General features: G+C 45.1%; 1 protein-coding gene across 1 annotated transcript in view; it reads right to left on the reverse strand.

Moving 5' to 3' along the window:
• Positions 1-3323: 3323 nt before the first annotated feature.
• The window catches only part of LOC147612766 (uncharacterized), a 31856-nt gene continuing 16663 nt past the window's right edge, over positions 3324-18516 (reverse strand). The window contains exon 4 of the mRNA XM_086783335.1: positions 3324-3621. Within this exon, the coding sequence (XP_086639461.1) occupies positions 3549-3621 (73 nt within the window). The 3' untranslated portion in view covers positions 3324-3548. The remainder of the gene's footprint in view (positions 3622-18516) is intronic.

The following is an 18516-nucleotide window of genomic DNA, read 5'->3' on the forward strand; positions in this document are numbered from 1 at the left end:
GTATGGTGTGTGTGTGTGTGTGTGTGTGTGTGTGTGTGTGTGTGTGTGTGTGTGTAACCGGGTGAAACTCCCGTGTGCGACTAGGAATGGAATAAGACCTCATTAAAAAAAAATTCTTGAAGGTTGTAGGGGTCTGCTATTACGCATTTCACGTAGCATGTGCAAGGGGTACTTGATAATAAAATTTTAAAGATATAATTTAAGGTTTATAAAAATACATGCAAACTCAAAGGTGCAATTGGATGATATTTTCACATAGAATCATATTCATACTCCTTAAAATAGCTTGCAGAGCATTTATAGAGAGGCTAACACAGCTCTCACAATACACATCCTCAAAGGAATTTTGCAAGTTCTTCTACAATACTCTTCAAACAAAATAAGGGGTAGAATGCATGTAAAGATGTATGGCCATACCAGCGACGCATAGCCTCCCCCGAACGTGTGGAAGATGTGGGTGTGGTAGTGTGATATACTTCCTTACTGACATATACACTTGGGTAAGAGGCACAACACATGAAGTGATCGTGTATGGGTATCCTTATTGACGTATACACTTGGGTAAGAGTTGTAGGTATATTATTGGACACTAGTTTGTATATGATGCTAATATTGTGGTCCTTTTGATTAACTAATGATTACAAGTGGAGTTTTGCTAGCCATTAGCATGTGTATGATGCTAATATTGTGACCCTTTTGATTAACTAATTGATTTGAATCTCGAACAACCTTTGAATCTTAGTTTTAATAAAAGGGCTAGAAAGAATCACAAGTGGAGTATTGTTGGCAACTAGTTTGTATATGATGCTAATATTGTTAATATGGCCACTAGTTTGTATATGGTGCTAATATATTGTGGCACTAATGATTACAAGTGGAGTATTGCTGGCCACTAGTATGTGTATGATGCTAATATTGTGGCCCTTTTGATTAACTCATTGGTTTGAATCCCAAACATTTGAACCTTACTTATTGAGAAAGAGCCCTTTTTACCCACCAATTGTGAGTGAGAACATTTCTCATACTTAAACTATCATCCTAGAAAAGATAAATATATTCTTCATAACAACCCAAGAGAAATGTACTTGAGGTCTAGAAGATTCAAAACAAGAAGAGAACAACTTCAAGAGAATATAGAATGGAGATCCCAAGATATCAAAGAGACCACTCTTGTAACAACCTTGGTAGAGGATGATGCTCTTAGACATCCTTTCTAGATTTGCAAAGTGAAAGGCATAACAAGAGAAGCAGATGGAAAATGTTATCCATCAATGTTCATTGTTATAGAACAAATAACAAATCATGACAATACCTTCATGATTAGAAATGAGGAGTCAAGGAGAAGAGGCACCCCTAGCACAAATACTCTAATACTTGATGAGGTAGATATACTTGGTTTTTATTTTATTCTTACAAAGTCGAGATATCTAGGGAAGTAAGTATTGATAGTTTAAATAGAAGATCTATGTTATAAGGATGAGCTTCTTGGTGATCCAACCAAAGTATGTACCAAGCAACAAAGTCAAAGCTTAACACATTTTGGTCTCAACATTGATGAAGACAATGCTCTCCGAGTAGGACACTAATCCGCGAGGGACGTTGATCCAACATATTCAATCGGATTGTAGAAGACTTTCGAAATCCTTTTCGTGTGAGGATCAGAGGGGATAGATCGTGCACTATCTTACAAGGATCAATAGGAGGATTGTAGAAATTAACACATATTTTTAGACACATTGATGAGCAAGATGGTGAGTCCTACTAGATACATGTGTTTCTTTTCAATTGGAGGGAGGGGACACTTCGGTTTACTTAATGAAGTATGGAAATAGAATATGGAGGTTCCCAATTAGGGATACTGCACACATTGAACCTTTATGATTGTTGCCCAATTTGGAGGTGGTGTTTTATTGACCCACTTCTAGAGAAAATCTTATTTGGATCGAACGTTGGCTATATGGTGAAGGCTCTTTCAAATAGTTTGATCCACAGGAATGGCAATGTAGACCTTGTATTATGTCTCATTGGGAAAGCTTTCAAGTAGACAAGCGAGTAGCACATCATCTCTTCTTAGCCCATGCTACTCTCTTGAGGCTATGTAAGCCCACAAGCTGGGTTTTTCATTGCTTAGAGCATAATGTGTGTAAAGACTTGCACTTTATATATATATATATATATATATATTATTGTAGATATTGATATTGTAATATTCTAATTTTTATATTGATATCACATCTTAATATCAATATTGAATGAACGAGTTACCCAGAGGTACACAAGTAAAGGAGTGACCCATCTTGTTCATATGCTCAAAGGTCTTTACTCTCATATGAATTGTCATGCTCTTTCAAGCGGCTTGAACTTATCTTTAAAATCTGTTTTATTGCTAATTTCCAATTGGTACAGAAAATCGTTGAATGGTGTATGAGATTGAATTCAATTTTCCAAATACATTTCCCTCATGGACCATTTCATAAGCCTTCACATTTACTTCAAGGCAGGGTTTACAACAATCAAACATTATTTCAATTCACCACCGTTTGTACACGAGTTGGGAACTTCATAAAATTAGTTTGACCTTAAATGTCCCAATGAGGAAGGAGCACCAAGTTGAGAGTGTAAAAGAGATGCAAGAACAAGACTAAAATTTGATTATTCATCACAAAGTTACTAAATTAAAACAATTGGATGCAAAAAATAAAAACACAATTGGCACCAGATGGTAGAATCCCCAATAAAGTAGCAAATCTTCTTTATTCATTTGAAAACGGTTTACAATTGACACGGATGTGACTGTATTTTTCAAATCAATTGAGACAAAAATTCTAACCTTGCAGCCTTATGCAATTGGCACCAAGCTTTTGCAGCAAGCCCAAGAGAGCCTCATACCTGATTTGAAATGTTCTTGAGCTGCTGCATTAGGTTATTTTACTGTGGGGTGGCTCAAGCTACTTTTGCAATAGGCATTCCTGTACCTCTAGAGGCATATATACATTCAGGATTCCAAGGTAAATATGGTGACTCTTGTGTATAATTATTCAAGATTAGCCCTTCAAGCATTTAATTCTTGAAATACAAAAAGTCTCATCTAAACCAAGTTTACATGGACAGAACTCACTTGACCAACCTCATGCATAAGCTTCACTGCATACTCTCTCTCTCTCTCTCTGTGCATGTGTGTGCGTGCTAAGTAGTGTGACTTGTCACATTTACAGGCCAAGGTTTGGTATCACATATATTTGTCCTTCATGACTTCAGCACCTCCTGAACCTAGACTTGCATACCCATGCTACTATGTTGAGCTACTTTATGTCCAGAACAGTCTCGACATGTAAGGTAGGACATTTGACCTGCCTCAATACCTGCAGAACCGTGCATAATAGTACCAACGTAATACAATTTCCTAATCATCTTGTTCTTGATGAAGACCAAGTCCGCAACAAAAGGTAGGGAAGCATAATTCAGTTGTCAATTGTTCATACAAAAGCATACAACCAACTTCTTACATGCACAATCCAAACAAAAAAACTCTATTTTCGTCAGTTTACCTAAGCTGAAAGTCTTCTACGGCCCTTGGCAAACCTGCGTGCCAGAATTCTTCGGCCTCCTACTGTTGCTTTCCTGAAACAGTAGGAATCGCACTTCAAAAAAAAAAAAAACCCAAAAAAAACCCCAAAAAAAAACTTTTTTTTATTTTAAAACTTGTCTTTTAAACATACATGAAGACACAATCATTTTGAACCCAAAATTTACAAACAGAACTAGCTACAAAAACATATATGCCTAGTAGCCTTAGCCAAGTTACACAAGCTCTCTCTCTCTCTCTCTCTCTCTCTCTCTCTCTCTCTCTCTCTTTTAAGATAAATGTAAGATAACTCACCTACCTATCATCCATAGATAGAGGACCACTTGGTAAGGTCTATCCCAATCTTTTGCCAGGGCTGTCTATCGGTGCCACTCCTAGACGTCTCAATTTACAAGCGGTCTCGCAAGATTGGGAGTCCTTCCTAAATAACTAACTTAAATGTCTAGGGGTTAACTTTCAATTTTGTGTCTTTTGTAAGGAAACACCCGACTAATCATGTCCAACTGACCACCCGCTTCCTAACAACACAAACCAATAACCTATGAGGTTTATCCTAAGTTACTAACCACAATGTTTGCACTTGTGTGGCTGATTTTAGCCCTTCGAGACTGTTTTTTTCAGTAACTAATAGAAGGATCTTTTCCCCTGAAAAAAAAAATGTTTGCACTTGTGCAAGGTATGACATGGTTCATCGATTATTCCTCATGAAACCTGTAGGTTCCTTTACCCCTTAATGAATCATGAAAAGACATAATTCCTCATTAAAACATTCAAGAATATTACATCATCAATATCTCGGCGCACCAAGTTACAATACAATCTAGAGTCACAACCGTCGTAGCGAAAGGTCACTTCCCCTAGCAAGGAGAGTGTCCCCTCACTCACCTTCCACTATAAAAGGACCTTTCTAGCTCGGGTTTGCAACTACTAGAAGGAACCCTCGCCCTGCCTTGCGGTGGGTTAACCCACATAGGTAGTTGTTGTCACCAATTTGGTCCTTCACTAGTCTTGACTAGTGTTTCACACACTGATTGGAGCCAAGGTGTGAATGGGGATTTTTCCACATTCACTGGCAAAGTTTGGCCTGAAAGATGGCTACAGAACTGTGCAGTATGGGATTTTTATCAATAAAGTGACTTATAATGAGGTGTGTTTGCACATCGTTAAATACAGGTTGGACATAATATTACTTCGGGCGTGGACAGGTGGACGAAAGGAGGCACCTAGAGCAAACTTGGACTATAAGCCTCAAAAAGCACGTAAGTTGATATTTTTGGGATTGGTTGTCACTTTTGGCAGAAAGGGGAAAAAGCACATCTACTTCTACGCTAGTCGACTCTATAAAAAAACGAGGAGGAGCTTGAGGCAAGTTTCTCTCTCCTGGACCGCAGCAACATGTTCTCTCTCTCTTGAACGTGGGCCGTTCAGCAGTTCTACAGCAGCAGTCTTCTCTCGTGTGATGGCCGTCCAGCAGCAAGCAGGTCTTCTCTCTCTATTTCGCTGAGCGCTGGCCGTACAGCGGTATCTTCAAGCACTTCTTCTCTCTCTATTTCGCTGGCCGTACACGTGGGCAGCAGCCTCTTCACCTCTCCTGATTTGCTGACCGTACAGCAGCAGGTCCTCCTCTCTCATATGGCCGTACAGCAAGTACAGCTACCAGCTGTACAGTTCTAGTCGTACAACAGGACAACACTTCTCTCTCTCTTCATCACTCCCTTCTTGCCACTCTTCTAGGGCTGTTTTTGGGAGGAATCCGGGACAGTTTGAGAGCTCTTCTAGGGCTGTTTTCCCTTTGGGCTTTGTGGAACACTACCAACCAACCTCCTGGGAGCTCTTCCCGGTCTTGTGTTCCCTGCCTTGGGCCTCGTACCTGTGCACTTTCCTGTACCTTGGACCTATACACCTTCATATGGGACTGAAGCAATGTTTAGCCTTGCTGAGCCTGATGCTCTGATACCAATGTTACATGCGGAAGCTCTGAGATGCTTCTTTCAGTCCTAAACAGCATCTAGAACATGCTGATGCAAAAACGCAAACAGAAGGGGGAGAGAGAGAGAGAGAGAGAGAGAGCTGGAAATTCAGTATATCATATGGTACAAAAAGGTACATAATCCCTTGCAGCCATGGGCTGCCTTCTGGAAAAGGTAGAATTCCCTAAATCTAGTCCTACGTCTAGGCCCACACCCAAGAGGGAGTGAATCAATGAAACAATGAGCACATAAGCCATAATGTTTGCACTTGTGTGGCTGATTTTAGCCCTTCGAGGCTGTTTTTTTCAGTAACTAATAGAAGGATCTTTTCCCCTTTAAAAAAAAATGTTTGCACTTGTGCAAGGTATGACATGGTTCATCGATTATTCCTCATGAAACCTGCAGGTTCCTTTACCCCTTAATGAATACATTCTTTCCAACAAGACATGAAAATACATATAAAGAAGGATTCCTCATTAAAACATTCAAGATTATTACATCATCAATATCTCGGCGCACCAAGTTACAATACAATCTAGAGTCACAACCGTCGTGGCGAAAGGTCACTTCCCCTAGCAAAGGAGAGTGTCCCCTCACTCACCTTCTACTATAAAAGGACCTTTCTAGCTCGGGTTTGCAACTACTAGAAGGAACCCTCGCCCTGCCTTGGGGTGGGTTAATCCACATAGGTAGTTGTTGTCACCAATTTGATCCTTCACTAGTCTTGACTAGTGTTTCACACACTGATTGGAGCCAAGGTGTGAATGGGGATTTTTCCACATTCACTGGCAAAGTTTGGCTTGAAAGATGGCTACAGAACTGGGCAGTATGGGATTTTTATCAATAAAGTGACTTATAACGAGGTGTGTTCGCACATCGTTAAAGACAGGTTGGACATAATATTACTTTGGGCGTGGACAGGTGGACGAAAGGAGGCACCTAGAGCAAACTTGGACTATAAGCCTCAAAAAGCACATAAGTTGATATTTTTGGGATTGGTTGTCACTTTTGGCAGGAAGGGGAAAAAGCACATCTACTTCTACGCTAGTCGACTCTATAAAAAAACGAGGAGGAGCTTGAGGCAAGTTTCTCTCTCCTGGACCGCAGCAACATGTTCTCTCTCCCTTGAACGTGGGCCGTTCAGCAGTTCTACAGCAGCAGTCTTCTCTCGTGTGATGGCCGTCCAGCAGCAAGCAGGTCTTCTCTCTCTATTTCGCTGAGCGCTGGCCGTACAGCGGTATCTTCAAGCGCTTCTTCTCTCTCTATTTCGCTGGCCGTACACGTGGGCAGCAGCCTCTTCACCTCTCCTGATTTGCTGACCGTACAGCAGCAGGTCCTTCTCTCTCATATGGCCGTACAGCAAGTACAGCTACCAGCTGTACAGTTCTAGTCGTACAACAGGACAACACCTCTCTCTCTCTTCATCACTCCCTTCTTGCCACTCTTCTAGGGCTGTTTTTGGGAGGAATCCGGGACAATTTGAGAGCTCTTCTGGGGCTGTTTTGGAGGAATCTTGGACAGTTTTGAGAGCTCTTCTAGGGCTGATTTGAGGCTCCGTTTTGGGGGCTGTTTTTGTTGGAGGTGGCAATTCTCGTAGCTACTCTCGGGTTATCGCATGACTAGAAGTTGTGGTGGATTATCCCATATGCAAGAGCATGGGAAGTCGAAGAGCCATATATAGGGTGTGGTGGCACCTTGTCATAGATATCTCCTCCGCCGGGTTTTTGGGGGGAGCAATGCTTGGGAGATGGGAGCCTAGCCGTCGACATTGCGTAGTGCCCTAGGAGGGTGGTGTGTGTGCTGCGCTACGTGACTTTGACATGGTATCAGAGCTCGTCTTGTGTGGTCCTGGGCGGTCCTACCTTTGTTTGATCGAGGTGCTCGAATCGAAGGAGGGTGTTGGAGGTGGCAATTCTCGTAGCTACTCTCGGGTTATTGCATGACTAGAAGTTGCGGTGGATTATCCCATATGCAAGAGCATGGGAAGTTGAAGAGCCATATATAGGGTGTGGTGGAACCTTGTCATAGATATCTCCTCTGGCCGGGTTTTTTTTGGGGGGGGGGGCAACGGCTAGGAGATGGGAGCCCAGCCGCCGATGTTGCTCAGTGCCCTAGGGTGGTGTGCGTGCTGCTGCTGCTGCGTGACTTTGATAGTTTTGGCATGGAGTTCGGGGCTGTATTTGGCACCATATCGGGTTTTGTTTTGAGGCTGATTTGTACTAGTTTATGGTGCTGATTGGTGCCCAGATCTTTGAGCAAGTGCTTGCTAAGCTTTGTGAAAAATCCGGTACAGGATTGCACCCACACCTTGGCCTGTTTGTAACAGTTTATTCATTGGAATAAAGAAGTTCCTACCCGGGGGGGGGGCCTGCCGTTCCGGCTTAGTGTTCTGTTCTTTTGGTGATTGTTTATGGTTCTTCCGATGCATCCTAAAGATTGTCTCAATACTGTGCTGTCTGTCGGTGACTTAAAATGTTTATAAGTTGGTGTGTTCGCACATCGTTAAAGACAGGTCGGACATAATATTATTTTGGGTGTGGACAGGTTGACAAAAGGAGGCGCCTAGAACAAACTTGGGCTATAAGCCTAGGAAAAGCACGTAAGTTGATATTTTTGGGGCTGGTAGTCACTTTTGGTAGAAAGGGGAAAAAGCACATCTACTTTTGCGCTAGTGGACTCTATAAAAGCGTGGCTCTCTCTCTCTCTCTCTCTCTCTCTCTCTCTCTCAAACGTTGGCCATACAACAGGGGTTCTTCAAGCATTTTCTTCTCACTCTCATGCGCTAGCCATAGAGTTCTACAGCAGCAGTGTTCTCTTGTGTGCTGGTCGTACAGCATCAGCATGCTCAATTCCCCTGAGCGTTGGTCATACAACAGTATCTTCAAGTGTTGCTTCTCTCTCTGATTCGCTGGCCGTACACGTGAGCAGCAGCCTCTTCACCTCTCCTGATTTGCTGACCGTACAGTAGCAGTAGGTCCTTCTCTCTCATCTGGCCATTCAGCAAGTACAGCTACTGGCCGTATAGTTTTGGTTGTACAACAGGACAGCACTTTTCTCTCTCTTCATCACTCCCTTCTGGCCACTGTTCTGGGGCTGTTTTTGGGAGGAATCCGGGACAGTTTTGAGAGCTCTTCTGGGGCTGTTTTGGAAGAATCTGGGACAATTTTGAGAGCTCTTCTGGGGCTGATTTGAGGCTCCATTTTGGGGGCTGTTTTGGCATGGAGTTCGGGGCTGTATTTGGCATCGTATCGGGTTGTTGTTTCGAGGCTGATTTGTACTGGTTCATGGTGCTGATTGGTACCCAAATCTTTGAGCAAGTGCTTGTTGAGCTTTGTGGAAAATCCGGTGCAGGTTTGCACCCACACCTTGGTCTGTTGGTAACAGTTTATTCATTGGAATAAAGAAGTTCCTATGGGGGGGCCAGCCGAGGTCAGGAAACCAACCCAAGACCCATGGGGCTTTGGGGGTATGCTTGACCGCGCCGAAGATCATGCATCTATATGGGGAGGAAGTGTAAGGAGCAGCGAAACATGGACCCATATCTAGGCACATTAGAACGCACTCACGCACCGGGTAGGCACATTAGGCCTCCCGGGTTGCCGTGGGGGTTACTAGGTGCCGAGTGCCCGGGGGATGCCCTCCCCACCTTGATGGCGATCGTGCCGAAGCGGGAATGGAACCGATGGAAGGAAAAACGGTGGAAACGGCAAAGCCACCGGGATAGCGAGCTGTGCCGAGCCGACGGGCTGATGAGGCCGGGCCGGTTGGATCATGGATTCGAGATGGATGGGATGACCCGAGACCATAAGGCCATGGAGCCGGGCCAGGGATACATGAGAAGGATGTGACCCGACAAGGATATATCGCGCTATGACGCGCTCAACGGCCGATGGAGCCGAGCTATATCATATATTAGCATGATGGGACGCATTGCGGCCCGATGTCCGAGACCACGATCCTGGGGCCCGTGACTCTTGGTATCAGAGCAGAGATCATTGGGAAGCCCACATGGGAGCGTGTGATGCCAGGACGGCAAAATCATAAAAATGGCAAAAACGGCAATTTGAGCAAGATTGTGTGACAGCCACAGAGCCGACGGCACAAAAGTAGCCGACAACAGAAAAACGCATTTTTGAGCATCAAGATGATGGAATTTACCCATGATTACATATACCTATCATGAGCGTGTGGACGCAAAGTATAGGATGGCATGCTTAGTCGGGACCGCCGAGGACCCGGGCTGCAGATACGGAAGCTCGATTAGCAAGGCAGCTCCGAACGGAGGCCCAAACGATGGAATTTGAAGACATGTTATGTATGAAAAGTGATCAGTTTTTCGAGTAGATTGCATATAGTCTGTTTTGTGAAAATCCAAAGTTGACCAGTGAGTTATTTGGCTTGTGGAATGTTTGGTTTGGATACAAGGGAAGGTATCAAGGTGCAAGTCCAACTGAGTTGTTGGCAAGGGCCAATTTCTAATAGAGGCCCATATCATTCATATGTGGAGAATCAGACATACATGAAACTTGGTCTTGGTGGGGCTGACAGCACTTCGAGTCAGAAGAACAGCGGGCTCGGGACCTCATATGAGAAAACCACAATGAAGGTGAAGCTTTGAAGCAAACAGCAAAGACAGGCAATCCAGATATAGTGGCACATTTCGGACCAGCAGCACCCGACTTTGTGGTTGCGGGCTGGAAACGCCACATCAAGATCATTTGTAAGGGGAATCAAGACAATCATGTGGAATTAGCCGAACGGGGTGATCCGGAAGGCATATCTTCTGAATATACATATTGATATGAGCAAATGGATATGTGGAATTTTGAATGCATGAACATATGGGAATTGAGCAAAATCAGCATGTGGAATAGACGGCAATACAGGTGCCAAGAAGAAACGGTGTGGGAAGCCGAATCAACTTGAATCAGGTCATTGGCCGATATGCAAAGCTGTGAAGCTACAAGGATGCAAATGTATTGGGTTGACAGTGACATGATGCAAGACCAAAGTACCCTTGGAGAAGAAGGCTTGTAGTTGTGAAGCTGGAGACTAGTATGAGGCAAGTACGAAGAACCCTTGGTGGAGAAGGCTTGTTCTTGTGCAGACGCATGGATGAAGTTTGCATGTGACTATTGACACCAGCATACTGTAGCGTGAGGGGCGCGGAAGGTACTCCCCCTAGAAGAAAGGGCATGTGAATGGAACCTACAAGGTCGATCAAAGGTGGAATCATGAAGCATATGCATATAGATATCAATGAGGCAATGCAAAGGGGCCATGTATGCACTGAGCGACCGGTTATGGGGCTAGAAGCTGATCTTTGGAAGATTGATGCAACGGGTATGGGACCGTTGTGCCGACATGGTACTCTCATATATATCATATAACATAGCAGAGCAATGAATGCAAAGCCGCTAAGCCGAATCATTTGGGAATATATACATCCATATATATATATATTAAGCCGGATTGAATCCGCTAAGGCCATGATGAGCCTTGTGGCAATGGAGCCACCACATTCTTTTCAGAGATCATACATATATATATTTGCAGAAGGTATCAGATTGAATATGAAAGACGATGAAGCTGCGCACAAGGATGTGAGATTATATGCAAGGGGCTTGAACCCCCATATCATTTGAGATTATATGAAAGGGGCTTGAACCCCCACATCAGATGGAAATCATATGCAAGGGACTTGAACCCCCATATCAGTCAAAGATCGTATGCAAGGGGCTTGAACCCCCATTTCAGATGCAATCATATCCAAGGGGCTTGAACCCCCATATCCAGTGGAGAATTTATAAAGGGGCTTGTACCCCCTATCAGCTGTTGGCAGCATCCAAGGGGCTTGAACCCCCATATCATGTGGAAAATCTATACAAGGGGCTTGAACCCCCATATCATGAACCCCCTATCAGCTGAGTGCAACATCCTATCCATATGAATATGCAATCCAACGGGAATGTGAATGAACCCGATCGAAGAGTCGGAGCAGGGCGACTTGAAACTCCTGCTACATCATATTGTGGGTCGACAAGAGGTCAGCAGTCGGGCAAGTAAAGCTGGCAGTTTGCAAATGGAGTGGTGAAAGCTACTCGGAAGTGGAAGCATCTACACTTAGCCGTTCAAAGGGCAAACAGGATGCATAACAGGTACTAAAAGGCTCGAAGACAAAACAAACAAGTGACTTAGGATTAGCCTACAAAGCTACTTGTGTCCTCAAGCTTCAACATCCGAGCAACTAGGCTCATGCTATGAGCAAACAAATATTCGAGCATCAAGGCTCACAGGTACAAGGGTACAACTTCCAAAGGTGAGAGGTTATGTAAAGGCCAACATGGTGTCATGAAGACTAGAGCAAGCTCAAGCTCAAGGATCTTATGCCCATAATCGTAAACAGGTTAATCATGACACAATGGTCAAAGGAACATGAACATGGTTGTAGGAGACAGACAGGACAAGAATCATTGCAGGCCGAGCTGGTGTCAGTAAGGTTCCGCAACTCATGCCCCAAAAGGATTCACAGCCGCAGTGCACACGGGTAATAATCGAGCTTCAGGCTCAACGCAACCCACGGATTCAAGGGATCAATGGAAAAAGAACATGCAAAGCTTATCTTGGTGTCAAGATAGCTAGGGCTTGTTGGCTTGACCAGGAAAACCTTGTCCTCAACAATGTCGACAACATGGATTGGAATGGCAAATGATTAGATTGGTGTGATGAAAGGCCAAGTGGAAACAAGTTCATGAAGATCGATGGGGTCGACCTCCTTGAAGATGGGAATATCACTGGGAACTCTTGATAAAGCGACGGTCAAGAAGGCCAGAACATACTTGATTCAGGAGAAACAGACGAGTTTTGCATTGCCTTGACAGCATCTACATTCGACTAAGACAGGAGTCAAGCAGGGACCAACGCACCAGTGTGGTACCTCGCACATTGGGGATTTGGGGGACTCTCGAGCAGGGGCTTGAAGTCCAGGCCAAAAGATAGATAAAAATACAAAAATATGCATAGTTGTAATGAGTTAGACACTGACTTTGCTCGTGGCTATAAAGAAAGGTTAAGACCTCCCGCTTTCTTATTTCTTAGTTGCACGTAGGCACTTGTTGGAGAATATAATAAACATGATACAAAGGCGAGTACTCCTAGTTCGAAAATAAATTAACGGGGACATCAATTCCATAAAGGGGGAGTGTATGTGAGCTTAGGAAACCAACCAGAGACCCATGGGGCTTTGGGGGTATGCTTGACCACGACGAAGATCATGCATCTATATGGGGAGGAAGTGTAAGGAGCGGCGAAACATGGACCCATATCTAGGCACATTAGAATGCACTCACGCACCGTGTGGGCACATTAGGCCTCCCGGGTTACCGTGGGGGTTACTAGGTGCCGAGTGCCTAGGGGATGCCCTTCCCACCTTGACGGCGATCGTGCCGAAGCGGAAATGGAACCGATGGAAGGAAAAACAGTGGAAACGGCAAAGCCGTGGGGACGGCGAGCCGTGCCGAGCCCACGGGCCGATGAGGCCGGGCTGGTTGGATCATGGATTCGAGATGGATGGAATGACCCGAGACCATAAGGCCATGGAGCTGGGCCGGGGATACATGAGAAGGGTGTGACCCGACAAGGATATATCGCGCTATGACGCGCTCAACGGCCGATGGAGCCGAGCTATATCATATATTGACATGATGGGACGCATTGCAGCCCGATGTCCGGGACCCCGATCCTAGGGCCAGTGCTGTGTTCTTTTGATGATTGTTTATGTGTCTCCATTTGGTCCATCTCCATTTCTGGTGCCACTTCTATGGGACTGTCACTCCATAGAGCGGCCAGATTTGTGCCATGTTCACATGAGGCTAGGCCGGTGTCTCATGTGAAAGGGCCAGTCACTTTGTGTCACATGGACAAGAACCAGTTTCGTGCCACCCGTGTGTGACCAGGATCGTGCCATATGGATGGGAGCCTATATCGTGCGACCGGTGTATGGCCAGGACGGGATCTTGTCCATGGGACTGTCACTCCACGGAAGGACCCGTGTTTGTACCACGTCTTGCCTATGGAATTGTCACTCCATAGGAAGGCCAAGGTTTTCACATTATGTCGCGCTAGATTTGTGCCCGACTAGAATGTTTTGTCCAAGTTTCATGAAAGGGAGATTTCATCCATTACATGTGCATGTGCATCCATCTTTGCATGTTTGAAACTGTTTTCTCGTGACTTGTATTTGTGTATTTACCTGCTATGATGTGCCACTTATTGAGTGGGGACGCCTGTCAGTGAGCCGTGAAGCTTGCTCTGTTTTATGACATGTTTTCTTGCATGTGAACAAGTGGTAAGTATGGTGTATTCATTTATTTTAATATAGTTTTTCTAACCTTTGAGATTATAAGGCTTGCAAGTTCACACATAATAGTAAGTGGGTGGAGAATATTCTAAAGCGCCCAAGACCCAACTTATTGGGGCGCCAAAAAATCCATTTGAAGAAAGTTTAGTTTAAATAAAACTTGCCATGAAGGTTTGACACGAACTAAGGGTGGACGTAGGCGATGGCGTGGTGGTAAGAGCCTTCGCTAACCCAACTCTCTCTCTCTCTCTCTCTCTCTCTCTCTCTCTCTCTCTCTCTCCCGGCTAACTGAAGAGAAGAAAAGGTGCCCAACTAACTCTCTCTCAGTGGCAGACATGCTGAAGAAAAAAAAAACCCGACGTTCTCTCTATCTGCAGCCGACGTGCTGAAACTAGACCCGACTTGCTCTCTCTCTCTTTCTTTGGTGACCTTGCGTACAGCCGACCAGCCGTGTGGCTGTCCATACAGCTAAGAGAAGATTTCAACTAGTTTGGGGGTGCTGTTGGACCAAGCCAATCAGCCCTGAGGCTTTGCTGGAGCAAACTAACCAACCTTGGGGCTTGGTTGGAACAAGTCAAACAGCCATATGATCTATTGGAGCCAGTTGACCAGCCCTACAATTTGATTGGAGCAAGTTGGCCACTCCCCTACACTCAGCCAACAGAATAGACCAGCCCTTGTTCTACTTTTGAAGAAGCCGACCAACATCTGTACAATCTCTGGAACAACAAACCAGCCCTTGTGTAGTGTAGAGAATCTGAAGGTAAGGGATTTGGACAAGATGGAACAGCCATATGATCTATTGGAGCCAGTCGACCAGCCCTACAATTTGATTGGAGCAAGTTGGCCACTCCCCTACACTCAGCCAGGAGAATCGATCAGCCCTTGTTCTACTTTTGAAGAAGCCGACCAACATCTATACAATCTCTGGAACAACAAACAAGCCCTTGAAGGTAAGGAATTTGGACAAGATGATGGGACTTGGAGACGAAAGATTGGGAGAACCAACAATCCAGTCATCGTGGATGAGCTGAGCTAGTGCAAGTATGGGAGAGCCTGTATGTGCATGGTCCCAGAACACCAGGTGAGGGCCTGGTTCAACCCAGGTAAGGTGAGGATCGTTCGTGATCGACCTTCTACAACGGATTTCTATGTTGACAAATCCTTGTCTGGTTAGTGATTTCATTATGCATGGTTCCGGGGTTTGTTCTCAAAGGTCTGGATTTGTTTCAATTGCCCCAACTCTATTAAAATTCATTCCAAGAGTTGGTTACCTTGGATGGGGAGTATCCAATCACCCCAAACCGTTCATCAGAATGGTTGCCCAAAGAGAAACTTATCTCTTGGTTAATTCAAAGAATTAGTTAAAACATATTACCATCATCGTCACAATTAATCTCGGGCACTTACGTGGCGACGAGGAGGCCCGACAATTCGCCAAGATAACAAAAAAAACGGACTGCCGTGTGTATGAGCTTGCCGCTGGCCGCCCCTCCTTGGGATTGAACAGAGCGTTCACTCGACCTCCTTCAAACTTGAAAGTTCATAGGGCCTAAGCTTTACACAATAGTGACCAATGTGCTCCTTCTTTCATCTTCTTATCCTTCAATCATCAATCATTCAATGGCACCTAGAGCTTTAGGCAGCAAGCGGTCCAAGAAGCAAGCTACTTGGTCATGGTGGGAAGAGGTGGACTGTGATGAGACATATGCAAGTGGAGGTGCTAGGAAATGGAAGTGCAAGTATTGCAAGCAAGAAAAGATGAGGTGCCAATCGTGTGCGAGCTCATTTGATGCATGAACCTAGCCATGATGTGGCTTTTTGCCAATCGATTCCAACAGAGAAGTACTTACAAGAAAGGCTCGATTCACAGGTGTTTCAACTTTCGAGTGCCACCTCCAAGGTCTGTGGTTGTAAATCCCTCTTTTTTTGCTTCTAGTGCATCTAGTGGTACTTATGCAGCACATGCTAGGAGTACTAGCTCTACTCCGGGTAATCCTGTTGGGTCTTTTGTTGTTCCCACGGCACCACCATCACGAGGTGGCTAAAAAACTATTCCTGGTTCATGGGATCCTCGGAAGCGAGAAGCTGTGGATGCTACAATGGCCAGGTTTTTCTTTCACGATCACATTGCATTCAATGTGGCAAGATCACCATATTTCCAAGAGATGGTCGGTACAATTGCTAGATTTGGACCCACATATACTCCTCCATCATCAGAGACTTTGAGGACCACTTTGCTGAAAAAGGAGAAAGAGGCCATTGATGCAGCATCAGAGAATATTCGTGTTGGATGAAAGAGGAATGGGTGTTTCTTATCACTGATGGTTGGAGTGACTCTCGCTCTCGCACCATCCATGGTATTGTGGCTTGTTCACGAGGTGGTGTGCGTTTCTTATCCTCACATGATGCATCTGAAACAAGGAAGAGCTCCGAAATGCTTGTGCAGGAGTGGCCAAATGCTGTTGACACCATTGGTCGAGAAGATGTGATTCAAGTCATAGGAGATGGAGAAGCATCAAATAGAGAGGTAGGAACAGAGTTGAGGTATCTGTTAGACATCATCCCCTTGCTTCTGGCTTCCTGTGTGGTGTCCTATTTTAGCCTTTAGGGCTGACCATGTTAGCTAGAGGGGCTGGTCACCCCTCACATCATTTACTCACCTATTTCCTCATTTTATGGAGTCATGGGCATTTATCCCTAGTCGCGAGCTGGTCGGCTGCCCCTACACGGGCATATATATAGCTGGTCCTTCCCTCACTCTTTTTCATTGCTTAGCATTGTTTGCTGCAGTCCCTCACATACGAGGCCTTCTCCCCTCTTGCTCGGGACTTGTATTCTTGGTTGGTGATATTGAGAGCAGGTCTATACCCGTGTTTCCGCTCCATCTCTCTCTGTCACTCTCTCTCATGTGTTTCCACTTTCCGTCTTCCGCTGTGCATTCTATCATGATATCAGAGCGCGCTGCGCCGGTGACTTGAATGTTGGATGCTCCCTCCTCTTCCTCCTGCGTTTTTTGCTGCTGGTCGGCCTGCCTCTTGCAGGCGCTTCTCCATTGCAGCTAGTGGTCTTCCATCACCAGTTTTGACCCCTGAGACCCCCCTGTACAGCTGTCATCCTGCTCTGTTTCAGGGCAGCAGCACTGTTGGTGCTGCGTTTCTTCATCTACAGGTGGTTTGCAGCAGTCGGCTTGTCGATTGATGCCTGGTGGTACCTTTTCTCTTCTGCGTTTCCAGAATCTGCCCTATCTACTGCCCCTTTTACCTTTGCTTTTTCAGATTTCCAGCACTGTTTTGCTGTGTTTTCTGGACCGATCTTGCTGGTAGCTCTACCTTCACTTGGGCTTCTTCAGTTGGACCCAAAGGTACCTTCTCTTCAGCGTTTTTTCCGCATATGAGGTGTGGAAGCTGGTCGGCCTGAATTTTCAGGTTTGCAGCCCTCTGGTTGACTGCGTTTTCTTCTCCAGTGGACACATATCAGAGGGGGTTTTGTGTGGATTGTGGCTTTGGTGGCAATTTGGTACTTGAGGTCACTGAATTTCTGATTTCACTCAGCGTTTGCTGATTACCTGCGTTTTGTTCCTGGCCTACATAGTTACCCGGTTTCTTCTTGCCTTCTGTTGGCAGTGGAGTGCTGTTTTTTTGCTGGACAGCAGTGTTTTGGCTGCGTTTTTCTTCCCAAAGGAGTTTTCTACACGAGGGACCCATCTCCAGCTACTTCATTTGAGGATCAGTTTCGGGAGCTATTTTGTATATGTGGAGACTTTCTTCTGTGACAGGAGTTTACAGATTTTGGAGCAAAGTAGTGATCTTTTCAGAGATCCTTAGCAGAGTTCATTTTGTCCGAGCCTCTGTTCTTTGCAGTGTTTGCGGAGAAAGGAGGTTGTTTTGCTTGTGAGGTGTGATCCTTTCACATGGATCACTTGTTTGTTGCTAATTCTTGGGATCTAATTCTACTTATGGAAAAGTCTTCTGCTATCAGTGATGCTTTTGAGGACCTTGTTACCACTGCAGTTTATATTCCTCATTGTGAGGAGTCTACCTCTGCCTCTCTTTGTGATGCTTCTGAGGATGCCCCTCCCCCTGCCAGTTTGATGCGGTGTGCAAGTTTGTTGTTTTGGAGGATGGACTTTTGGACCCAATGGGATGCTTTGGATCTGTGGTTGCTAATCGTGCCTAGGGCACAGTGGTACTTCTAGCGTTTTTTGGATTTGGATCAGAATCAGGTCGGGCCTGTACCAGTCCGACGACATCATTTTTCAAAGGGGGATGTTGAGTCCTCCATCTGGTGATGCCCACCTCAGTATTGGGTAACTCATGGTACGGAGTTTGAGCAGATGGACCCCATTTTTTCTTCAAAGTCTCTACATCTTGCGATGTCGACCTGTCCAGAGGATGCTTCTTTTCAACATTTGGCAACTCTTGTTATAGAGTTTGAGTTAATAGACTCAGAGGGTTCCATTGAGGAGCAACTTGCTTCTCCCAGGATTGATTATCTACAGGATCTGATCTTGGTTGGTTTTGAGCTTTTTCATACCTTCTCCAAGTTGGAAACACGACATACGACTTCGGGGAGTGTTCTTACACTTGGGTTTGGCACCA

This window comes from Cibotium barometz, chromosome 45, assembly GCF_041138505.1.
Source record: "Cibotium barometz isolate CiBa-2024 chromosome 45, ASM4113850v1, whole genome shotgun sequence".
NCBI lineage: Eukaryota > Viridiplantae > Streptophyta > Polypodiopsida > Cyatheales > Cibotiaceae > Cibotium > Cibotium barometz.